We start from the raw sequence: 12500 nt of genomic DNA, 5'->3' as shown, positions 1-12500 counted from the left end.
TGGCAAAATAATTTGTTTCTTCTTTCGAATTGCTTTTTTTATTGTTCTCACAGGGGAAATAGAAGTTTTCTCGATATTAGTTGACGTTTCCTGTAGCTTCTCTGGTCCAAAAGAGTTTGCTTCAAGTTGAGCTGGCTCTTCAATGGGCTTCTCTGACAAAGTAGCTTTTGTCTCAAGCTGAGCTGCCATTTTCTTTGGCACCTCTGACAAAATAGATTTTGTCTCAGTTTGAGATAACGTTTTCTCAGATATTTTTGGCAAAATAATTTGTTTCTTCTTTCGAATTGCTTTTTTTATTGTTCTCACAGGGGAAATAGAAGTTTTCTCGATATTAGTTGACGTTTCCTGTAGCTTCTCTGGTCCAAAAGAGTTTGCTTCAAGTTGAGCTGGCTCTTCAATGGGCTTCTCTGACAAAGTAGCTTTTGTCTCAAGCTGAGCTGCCATTTTCTTTGGCACCTCTGACAAAATAGATTTTGTCTCAGTTTGAGATAACGTTTTCTCAGATATTTTTGGCAAAATAATTTGTTTCTTCTTTCGAATTGCTTTTTTTATTGTTCTCACAGGGGAAATAGAAGTTTTCTCGATATTAGTTGACGTTTCCTGTAGCTTCTCTGGTCCAAAAGAGTTTGCTTCAAGTTGAGCTGGCTCTTCAATGGGCTTCTCTGACAAAGTAGCTTTTGTCTCAAGCTGAGCTGCCATTTTCTTTGGCACCTCTGACAAAATAGATTTTGTCTCAGTTTGAGATAACGTTTTTACAGATATTTTTGGCAATATAATTTTTTTCTTCTTTCGAATTGCTTTTTTTATTGTTCTCACAGGGGAAATAGAAGTTTTCTCGATATTAGTTGACGTTTCCTGTAGCTTCTCTGGTCCAAAAGAGTTTGCCTCAAGTTGAGCTGGCTCTTCAATGGGCTTCTCTGACAAAGTAGCTTTTGTCTCAAGCTGAGCTGCCATTTTCTTTGGCACCTCTGACAAAATAGATTTTGTCTCAGTTTGAGATAACGTTTTCTCAGATATTTTTGGCAATATAATTTTTTTCTTCTTTCGAATTGCTTTTTTTATTGTTCTCACAGGGGAAATAGAAGTTTTCTCGATATTAGTTGACGTTTCCTGTAGCTTCTCTGGTCCAAAAGAGTTTGCCTCAAGTTGAGCTGGCTCTTCAATGGGCTTCTCTGACAAAGTAGCTTTTGTCTCAAGCTGAGCTGCCATTTTCTTTGGCACCTCTGACAAAATAGATTTTGTCTCAGTTTGAGATAACGTTTTCTCAGATATTTTTGGCAAAATAATTTTTTTCTTCTTTCGAATTGCTTTTTTTATTGTTCTCACAGGGGAAATAGAAGTTTTCTCGATATTAGTTGACGTTTCCTGTAGCTTCTCTGGTCCAAAAGAGTTTGCTTCAAGTTGAGCTGGCTCTTCAATGGGCTTCTCTGACAAAGTAGCTTTTGTCTCAAGCTGAGCTGCCATTTTCTTTGGCACCTCTGACAAAATAGATTTTGTCTCAGTTTGAGATAACGTTTTCTCAGATATTTTTGGCAATATAATTTTTTTCTTCTTTCGAATTGCTTTTTTTATTGTTCTCACAGGTGAAATAGAAGTTTTCTCGATATTAGTTGACGTTTCCTGTAGCTTCTCTGGTCCAAAAGAGTTTGCCTCAAGTTGAGCTGGCTCTTCAATGGGCTTCTCTGACAAAGTAGCTTTTGTCTCAAGCTGAGCTGCCATTTTCTTTGGCACCTCTGACAAAATAGATTTTGTCTCAGTTTGAGATAACGTTTTCTCAGATATTTTTGGCAATATAATTTTTTTCTTCTTTCGAATTGCTTTTTTTATTGTTCTCACAGGTGAAATAGAAGTTTTCTCGATATTAGTTGACGTTTCCTGTAGCTTCTCTGGTCCAAAAGAGTTTGCCTCAAGTTGAGCTGTCTCTTCAATGGGCTTCTCTGACAAAGTAGCTTTTGTCTCAAGCTGAGCTGCCATTTTCTTTGGCACCTCTGACAAAATAGATTTTGTCTCAGTTTGAGATAACGTTTTCTCAGATATTTTTGGCAATATAATTTTTTTCTTCTTTCGAATTGCTTTTTTTATTGTTCTCACAGGGGAAATAGAAGTTTTCTCGATATTAGTTGACGTTTCCTGTAGCTTCTCTGGTCCAAAAGAGTTTGCTTCAAGTTGAGCTGTCTCTTCAATGGGCTTCTCTGACAAAGTAGCTTTTGTCTCAAGCTGAGCTGCCATTTTCTTTGGCACCTCTGACAAAATTGATTTTGTCTCAGTTTGAGATAACGTTTTCTCAGATATTTTTGGCAATATAATTTTTTTCTTCTTTCGAATTGCTTTTTTTATTGTTCTCACAGGGGAAATAGAAGTTTTCTCGATATTAGTTGACGTTTCCTGTAGCTTCTCTGGTCCAAAAGAGTTTGCCTCAAGTTGAGCTGGCTCTTCAATGGGCTTCTCTGACAAAGTAGCTTTTGTCTCAAGCTGAGCTGCCATTTTCTTTGGCACCTCTGACAAAATAGATTTTGTCTCAGTTTGAGATAACGTTTTCTCAGATATTTTTGGCAAAATAATTTTTTTCTTCTTTCGAATTGCTTTTTTTATTGTTCTCACAGGGGAAATAGAAGTTTTCTCGATATTAGTTGACGTTTCCTGTAGCTTCTCTGGTCCAAAAGAGTTTGCTTCAAGTTGAGCTGGCTCTTCAATGGGCTTCTCTGACAAAGTAGCTTTTGTCTCAAGCTGAGCTGCCATTTTCTTTGGCACCTCTGACAAAATAGATTTTGTCTCAGTTTGAGATAACGTTTTCTCAGATATTTTTGGCAATATAATTTTTTTCTTCTTTCGAATTGCTTTTTTTATTGTTCTCACAGGTGAAATAGAAGTTTTCTCGATATTAGTTGACGTTTCCTGTAGCTTCTCTGGTCCAAAAGAGTTTGCCTCAAGTTGAGCTGGCTCTTCAATGGGCTTCTCTGACAAAGTAGCTTTTGTCTCAAGCTGAGCTGCCATTTTCTTTGGCACCTCTGACAAAATAGATTTTGTCTCAGTTTGAGATAACGTTTTCTCAGATATTTTTGGCAATATAATTTTTTTCTTCTTTCGAATTGCTTTTTTTATTGTTCTCACAGGGGAAATAGAAGTTTTCTCGATATTAGTTGACGTTTCCTGTAGCTTCTCTGGTCCAAAAGAGTTTGCTTCAAGTTGAGCTGTCTCTTCAATGGGCTTCTCTGACAAAGTAGCTTTTGTCTCAAGCTGAGCTGCCATTTTCTTTGGCACCTCTGACAAAATAGATTTTGTCTCAGTTTGAGATAACGTTTTCTCAGATATTTTTGGCAATATAATTTTTTTCTTCTTTCGAATTGCTTTTTTTATTGTTCTCACAGGGGAAATAGAAGTTTTCTCGATATTAGTTGACGTTTCCTGTAGCTTCTCTGGTCCAAAAGAGTTTGCTTCAAGTTGAGCTGTCTCTTCAATGGGCTTCTCTGACAAAGTAGCTTTTGTCTCAAGCTGAGCTGCCATTTTCTTTGGCACCTCTGACAAAATAGATTTTGTCTCAGTTTGAGATAACGTTTTCTCAGATATTTTTGGCAATATAATTTTTTTCTTCTTTCGAATTGCTTTTTTTATTGTTCTCACAGGGGAAATAGAAGTTTTCTCGATATTAGTTGACGTTTCCTGTAGCTTCTCTGGTCCAAAAGAGTTTGCATCAAGTTGAGCTGGCTCTTCAATGGGCTTCTCTGACAAAGTAGCTTTTGTCTCAAGCTGAGCTGCCATTTTCTTTGGCACCTCTGACAAAATAGATTTTGTCTCAGTTTGAGATAACGTTTTCTCAGGTACTTTTGGCAATATAATTTTTTTCTTTTTTCGAATCGCTTTTTTTATTGTTCTCTCAGGGGAAATAGAAGTTTTCTCGATATTAGTTGACGTTTTCTGTTGCTTCTCTGGCACAAAAGAGTTTAACTCACGTTGAGCTGACCTTTTCCTATGCTTTTCTGACAAAATAGCTTTTGTCTCAATCTTAACCGACAATTTCTTTGGTAGCTCTGATGAAATAGATTTTGCCTCGGTTTGAGACGACATTTTCTCTGGCACTTTAGGCAAAGTAAAATTTTTATTTTTTCGAACAGCCTTTTTTATGGTTCTCTTCGAGAAAATAGAATTTTCCTCAATTTCTACCGACTTTTTCTTTGGCTTCTCTAGCAACAGAAAGTTTTTCTTGAGTTGAGTTGAATTTTTCTTGGGCATCTCTGGTAAGGTAGAATTTGTCTCAACTTCAACTGACTCGGTCTGTGGCATCTTTGAATGAAAAGAATATGTCTCACGTTGAACTGACTCTTCCTGTGGCATCCTGAGTAAATGATAGTTTGTATCAAGATGAACTGAATTTTTCTTGTGCCTCCTTGGAAAGGTATACTTTGTCTTGAGTTTAAGTGACTCCTGCTGAAAAGTAATATCAAACATTAATAAGAACTATTAATGAAATAAATTATAATCATTTATTCGGAGGATATTTAATGAGATTTGCTTATTATTGACATGTATTTATATAGATAAATATAGATATATTTTACTGATAAATCATTTTAATCCAATTAAGATTAAACTAAGTGTAATGATTTGGGAATTTTTCATGCGGCATGAAAAATATACATTCATTTTTTGTAATTAAGAATCAAAAATTTTATTTGACAAATTGTTCAGAAATTGTAGATAAATGTGAAATAGAAATGTTGTTCAAATAAAATAAGAACAATTTACAAAATAAGTTGAAATAATAAATAGAAAAAAAAACTAAAAATTTAATTTTTATTTATAATTATTTAATTTTTTATTTAATCTAAAAAGTTTATAAAATCAATAAAGTATTTAACAAATTAATCAGTGAGAAATTTACAAAACTTTACAAAAAGACAAACGATCAAAAAGATTGAATCATAAACAAAGAAACAAAAATTATCAAACTTAAAGTTATTTAATTATCGGAAAACAAAACCCTTTATAGCTTGATAGTTTGTAAATGAAAATTATATATATATGGGGTTTTAAATGATATATATATATATATATATATATATATATATATATATATATATATATATATATATATATATATATATATTATATATATATATATATATGGGGAAGTGGTATTATCTACTGGAGAGCCATGTATTTAACAGCTGTCCTGTTTTTAAATCTCCGAAACAGCTAAATAGTAAGCAGCTGATGATCCCCGTTTTCCATTTACAAAATCTGAGTTAATGTTTTCTCTTTTCATCCGTATGTAATTAAATTCTGTTTTAAAATTGAAGACTTTTGCGAAATCGGCTTATGCAATTGCTAAGTCTATTTCTATTTAACAACTGTAGTTAATGATCTTTTTTTTTTGCATCCTTATATAAATGAATTCTCTTTTGTCATTATAATCTTTTTAAAAGTCGGATTATGTAGGTGCTTAGTCTGCGATAGGTTAATGTTAATTTCTTTTCTCCTTCCAGGAATTTAAACTGTACTCTTTATTTTTATTTTTGCATTTTTTTTATTCAAAGCTTTTATGTAATGCTTTAAAAAGTATAGGAATCGATTATTTATGAAGGTAATTACAAACCTGACACATTATGCAAAGGTGTTTTGATTGAACAAAAAATAATGAAGTTTGATAAAAGGTCACGTGTGAAAACAGTGATAATATGATTAATTACTTACAGATATTTTTTCACATCCATTCTTTGCCGACAATCCAAAGACAGTATCTGCGAATTTTCGCTTCATCTCAAATGCAATAAGATAATCATATATGGTCTCCTTTGAAGGTGGAAGCTGACAAACGAGAGAAAAAAATTCATTGCATTTCGTTCATTTCTAAAATGCTGGTCTTTTCAAAGATATAATCTTTTAAAATGTTTACAATTCTATCGATTTTCTTAAAAATGAACTGGAGGAAAATAAGAAGACACATTCCTGCGATACTTTTTAATCTATGTTGTTAAATCACAGAATTTTAAGAACCAGTTATTCTTCTCATCTCCTTATCTCGTTATGAAAACAATTACTTGATTTAATTTCAATGATTTTTTCTTACACGTAATATACATAATAAATGCTATTTGTGTCTAATGTTCAGTAATGGTAGATTAAAATATACTGTGATAAAGATATGCTCAATATTCGATCCCACACCCAAGGAAAGTTCTTCCAAGAATAAAACTGTTTGTGAAATTTAAGCTTCCTAAAAATACAAGTTGATTTTGGATTCCAGAATTGTATTTTATTTTCTGTTAAGTTTATCCATTATTTAAAAATATTCATAAAATGTAAATAATGATCAGGATGTAGAGTTTCAAAAACCAATAATCTTTACCTTGCTTTTGTTACAATGAATGATGTTTTTTTTTTTTTAATGGTTAAAAAGAAATAATATTTCTGAAGATTACATATGCTATTAAACCTCATCTTGTATATTAATTAATTTATACTGGCCTCGTCCTTATTCGGGTGGTATTAAATGAAAGTTTAGTTTTCCTATTATTCTGATGACATAAAATACAAAGCAACATAGAAATACAAAATATGCAAACTAATGCAAAATTAAATAAAAATACGACTTTTTAGTTGAATATCTTTATCATTATAGTTTTTGTATGAAGCGAACAATACGATTGACAGATTTTCAATACGAGCATTTTTTTAAATACATTACCAGTGAAACATATCACTGTAATTCGAAACAAAATTAAATCTAATGAATATTTCAAATGTATTTCGGGATTTATTATTTCAATGCAACTAAAAAACTTAAGATTTGCAAATCTTTCATGAAGAATTGAAAAATAATTTTTTTATTTTTTTACTTAAAAACCATGAATTTTATTACATGACAAATTGAACAGAAATTATAGATTCATGAGTAATAGAAATGTTGTTCAAATCAAAAGAGAATTTATTGAACTTACTGTGAATTGTAGAAGGGTATTGGTGAAATCTCTGAAAACTGAATATTTCTGAAAAAAAAGTTGAACAAAATAATTGGTTTCTTGAATAAATTGAATAATAACTGTGCATATATATATATATATATATATATATATATATATATATATATATATATATATATATATATATATTCCAAGTTGAAAATATTTGAAATATTAGAAAGATTAGAATCATTGAATTTCAGCAAGGGTCGTTGATAGTGCTCAATCAAAAAAGAGCAAATTTGTAATTTTTATTTTCTTTATGTAAATACAGTCATATCTTGCTATGATGTGCAGACCGTTTTGATTATTATTGATCTCATCAGGCCAGAAAAAAATTTGAAAATTTAAAAAAATTGAAAAACTTTTTTTTAAAGACATGGCAAAATATTTCCTCCTTTAAAATTAAAAAAAAGTTTTTCTTGCTTGATGAGATCAGTAATGATTGAAACGATCTGCAAATTGTAACATGATATGACTATATTTACATAAAGAAAACAGAAATTAAATCTATATAGTCGCTGTATCACAACTCACCAATGCGGCTAGACAAACAACTACCTGAAGCCAAGAACGAAACTCGACCGCCCAAACAACAGTCGGTGCTTCAAACTATTATGATATTTCGCTACTGCTATGAGGGTAGTGAATTGACAATGTTTTGACATTGTCCAAATGCTTAATCGAATTAGCAGTGTTTAAAATTGGACTTATTTTATAACTTAGAAATATAAAGAACAATTTACAAAATAAGTTGGAATAATAAAACTGGAAAAACTAATAAATTATTCATGAAAGCTAATAAATCTAAAAAGTTATAAAATCAATTATTTAACAAATTATCAGTGAGGAATTTACAAAATTTGACAAAAAGACAAACAATCAGATAGATTGAATCATAAACAAAGAAACAAGAATGATAAAACATAAAGACAATCACACACACACACACACACACACACACACACACACACACACACACACACACACACACACACACACACATATTTATCTGAAAATGAAACTTGGATAATATTTATTAATTTACGTCTCCTATCTATTAATGTATTTCACAAAAATCAGATCATTTGAATTCTTACAAAAGCTTCTATCCCCATTTTATCTCCTTTGCATAAAAACAAATATAACCCATATTAGACTCATTATGCCCCGCCCTTGTGTTTCAAATTTCATAATGATCAGTTAATTATTTTAAAAATAAATAAGGTACATGTAAATATATAAACATATCCACACACACCTAATTTTATGCATGTGTGTAAATACTATTGAAAGATATCTTGTTTTAATAGAACATGGTGGTGTGACAAAAGGTTAAGTTAATCTACTCGAAAAAAGATGATGATGTGATCAGTTACTTACATGCGTTTGAGGACGTTCTTCCTTTGTCACAAAACGAACACATTCTTGTGGAGATCGGCGGTTATTACTAATTCCGGAAAAATGATCATATATAGGCATCACTGACATTGGATCACTTGACTCATCCTGGAAAACGGAAGAAATAATCATTGCAATTATTCCAATTTTTACCGGATTTTTATGTAGATAATTATTGAAAATATATTTTTAGTTAATAATAAAGACAATGAAAAGAAGTCTCATTTAAACATTTAATAAACAACTTTATTTGTATTAATTTATTTTTATTTCGGACTATTATTCTCATCTTTATTAGTTGTTGTTTTTTTTATCTTTTATTGGTTTTTGTTTATTCACAACGTTTCGGCCAACTAGTCCTCTGGCCTTCGTCAAAATGTGGTGAGACGACAACAACTACGGATGGCAGTGATGGCTGAGAATGCAGTTAGGGGATTCGAAGTTCCTATCCTCGCGGTTAACACCTGACGAAGGCCAGAGCAATAGTTGGCCGAAACGTTGTGAATAAACAAAAACCAATAAAAGATCAAAAAACAACAACTAATAAAGATGAGAATAATAGTCCGAAATAAAAATAAATTAATATAAAATGCTCATCTCAAAAATGAATTCCAATTAAGGAATATTATATATATAAACTTTATTTGTCACGTACATCAAGTCTGTTGCCAAGGTCGCTGGAAAGATGGTGGGATCCTTCTACCGCTCCAGAAGATATCTCACTACTGATGCAATTCTCTATCTATATAAAAGCCAAGTACGTCCAAGGATGGAATACTGTTGCCATATCTGGGCAGGAGCTGCTAAAAACAGCCTATCCTGCCTTGACAGAGTACAAAATAGACTTCGTGGCTTAGTGGGGGATGCCCTTTTCTCTACCCTGCAACCTCTCTCCCACAGAAGAGACGTTGCGAGTCTATCCTTGTTTTATCGTTATTTCCATGGCAGGTGCTCGTCTGAACTCCAATCTCTGGTCCCCCGTCGCCAATCTTTCACGAAAAACACCCGTCTAGCTGAATCCACTGTGAAAAATTTCCCCCACTCTATATCTGTGCCTAAATCAAAACGCGGATTCCATGAGCAAAGCTACTTTCTTAGAACTGCACGCCTGTGGAAATCTGTTCCGTCTGCCTGCTTCCCACTGGACTACAACTTGGATGTCTCCAAGTCCAATGTTAACAAATTCCTAATGAACCGCCCCCTTAAGTAAACACTCCATCAAATCTCCACACTAATGTAATGTACTTGCAATAACCCTTATCCCTGAGTGGCTTCCGGGCCTTGATAAGTGGTGATCACTGTGTAAAAAAAAAAATAAGAGAGTTCATTATTCGTGCTCGCTTGTAGTAGTCATGACAAGAGTTCGTTGAAAAAGAGAGAAAAGTGTGAGTTGTATGTTCTTTAGCATGACAAAGAATGTTTGAAAAGTGTTCAATGTGTTTAAAGATAGAATTAATATCATGCCAGCTGGTTGAAGAAGAGAACAGTTCAGTTCCGTTTACATGTGTAAAGGAAGCCTATTAAAAGAGAAAGAAAGGGCAACGTCTTCAGAGTGTTGCCGTGTTGCCGTGCGTTAGTGTGAGTTCTTTAGCATGACAAAGAATGTTCGTTTGGGTAGTCCTGTAGAATGATGCAGTTCGTGTGGGTACAGCACGTGGAAAGAAATGGTAGTTAGGAGAGAGTCATAGCTAGCTTGTAGTACTCACGTTCAGCCTGGGGCCGAAGCCCCAGTCGATGTGTGCTTTTGGGCAAAGCAGTGAGAAAGAGAATTAATGGTTACTGATTTTGCCTTTTATATACTCTGTCACGTGATCGAGAGCTGACTTGTGATTGGACAAGCCAGGGAGAAATGGATTTCAAATCTCAAAGTCGTGAGAAGTAGTCTCTGCCTGTGATGTAGTGGGTGTCAGCTGCTACATGTTCATCTATCTTAATCCCTTCCCCATCTAATTGAAACAAAACTGCATGTTTGTATTGAAGTGAGTTTAGGGTTTTAGAATTAGTCTAGACTACCTGTGACCCGTTGGGTCAGTATGTTATATTAGCTATGGAATTCATGTATGAGCGTGACATGTTTGACGTAAAGAAAATAGTTTCTTTTTGACATAACAGAAACATTTCTATGAAAGTATATTAAAATAAAAACTCATGGCCGGATCACTCAAACATGAAAAAAAAAAGTCCTCACTATTCGTGTAGTTACCTATTTTTCCGAATAATCGCTCAAAAATCGAAAATTAAACAGGATTTTCCTACGAATCGAATGCAGACGAAAGTCATTTAGCAGCAAAAACGCACATGAACGTACCGATGATAAATATAAAAATGAAAAACCCATATTGGAATCCTTCAACCAAGTTATACAAACTTAAAATATAAAAAAAAAAAAATAATTAATAAAACCTGAAACAAAAAAATAAAACCTAAATAAATAAAATAAAAAAAAACTAATATTGAAACAGATCATTAAATGTGTCAAAAAATCACCGTTCTCACACAACTATTTTGTATGTAGAAATGTAAACAAAAAATAAAAACAGAAGGAAGGAAGGAAGGAAGGAAGGAAAAGAGATGGATAGAGAGTAGTAGTAGTAGTAGTAGTAGTAGTAGTAGTAGTCTTGCTTTACTACAATTGTTTTTATGTTTGTCAACGGGTTAAAGTTGTTTAGTAGTAAGAAAGTAACGACAGTATAGTTGTAATAAAGAATAGTTGCAAAACACCCCACTCTTCCCATGTTAAATAATAATTTCGAAATAATAACGTTAATATTTCAGTGCACAGGTCAAAATCTGCAAAAGAAGCGATTTGTGTTTATTTGTTTATGTTGTTATAGGTTAATGTTTATGCGCGCATGCGCAACCAGATGTCATAAACCAGAAAGTGGGTTTCATCCCTCGTTACAAGCTTATTTAAGTTTATAATTATATAGATTAGTTACCAACACAATATATGTTTAATTAGTATAAAAAAAACACAGGAGATTAAAAATAGATAAATTTTGAAAATTAATTTCATTGACTTATATCTTTAAATATTACATGACATTAACTCATAAAATTCTAATTATTTTTAATATCATTTAGTTGTCTACGCATTGTAAAAAGAATATTACATAGAAAAGAGTTAAATAACGTATCTAAAAATTTAAATTATATTTGCAAAATATTTTCACAGAGCAAAAGAAATGGTTGATCTATTGACTGCTATGAATAAAATCATTTTCTTTCATTCATTTTTTTTTCGTTTTTTCTTTCTTTCTTTCTTAGTATCATCATTTTACATTAGTTCTTCATTTGAATTTCAAGGTGATAATAATATTCAAATAAAGATATTTTACTTAATAACATTTTATGATTATAATAATATTCAAATAAAGATATTTTACTTAATAACATTTTATGATTATAATAATATTCAAATAAAGATATTTTACTTAATAACATTTTATGATTATAATAATATTCAAATAAAGATATTTTACTTAATAACATTTTATGATTATAATAATATTCAAATAAAGATATTTTACTTAATAACATTTTATGATTATAATAATATTCAAATAAAGATATTTTCCTTAATAACATTTTATGATTATAATAATATTCAAATAAAGATATTTTACTTAATAACATTTTATGATTATAATAATATTCAAATAAAGATATTTTACTTAATAACATTTTATGATTATAATAATATTCAAATAAAGATATTTTACTTAATAACATTTTATGATTATAATAATATTCAAATAAAGATATTTTACTTAATAACATTTTATGATTATAATAATATTCAAATAAAGATATTTTACTTAATAACATTTTATGATTATAATAATATTCAAATAAAGATATTTTACTTAATAACATTTTATGATTATAATAATATTCAAATAAAGATATTTTCCTTAATAACATTTTATGATTATAATAATATTCAAATAAAGATATTTTACTTAATAACATTTTATGATTATAATAATATTCAAATAAAGATATTTTACTTAATAACATTTTACGATTATAATAATATTCAAATAAAGATATTTTACTTAATAACATTTTATGATTATAATAATATTCAAATAAAGATATTTTACTTAATAACATTTTATGATTATAATAATATTCAAA

The 12500-nt window shown here is 30.9% G+C and overlaps 1 protein-coding gene across 1 annotated transcript in view; it reads right to left on the bottom strand.

Moving 5' to 3' along the window:
* Positions 1-2116: 2116 nt before the first annotated feature.
* The window catches only part of LOC145278138 (uncharacterized), a 20453-nt gene continuing 10069 nt past the window's right edge, over positions 2117-12500 (bottom strand). Inside the window, exons 7-11 of the mRNA XM_080130419.1 lie at positions 8343-8468; positions 6939-6986; positions 5692-5805; positions 3401-4425; positions 2117-2141 (exon numbers count right to left, since the gene is read on the bottom strand). Of these exons, the coding sequence (XP_079986545.1) occupies positions 2117-2141; positions 3401-4425; positions 5692-5805; positions 6939-6986; positions 8343-8468 (1338 nt within the window). The remainder of the gene's footprint in view (positions 2142-3400; positions 4426-5691; positions 5806-6938; positions 6987-8342; positions 8469-12500) is intronic.

The sequence above is a fragment of the Euprymna scolopes genome, chromosome 6, assembly GCF_053919585.1.
Source record: "Euprymna scolopes isolate OS-2025 chromosome 6, ASM5391958v1, whole genome shotgun sequence".
NCBI lineage: Eukaryota > Metazoa > Mollusca > Cephalopoda > Sepiida > Sepiolidae > Euprymna > Euprymna scolopes.
The sequence above is the reverse complement of the archived record's forward strand: the minus strand, read 5'-3'. Positions and strand labels throughout refer to the sequence as shown.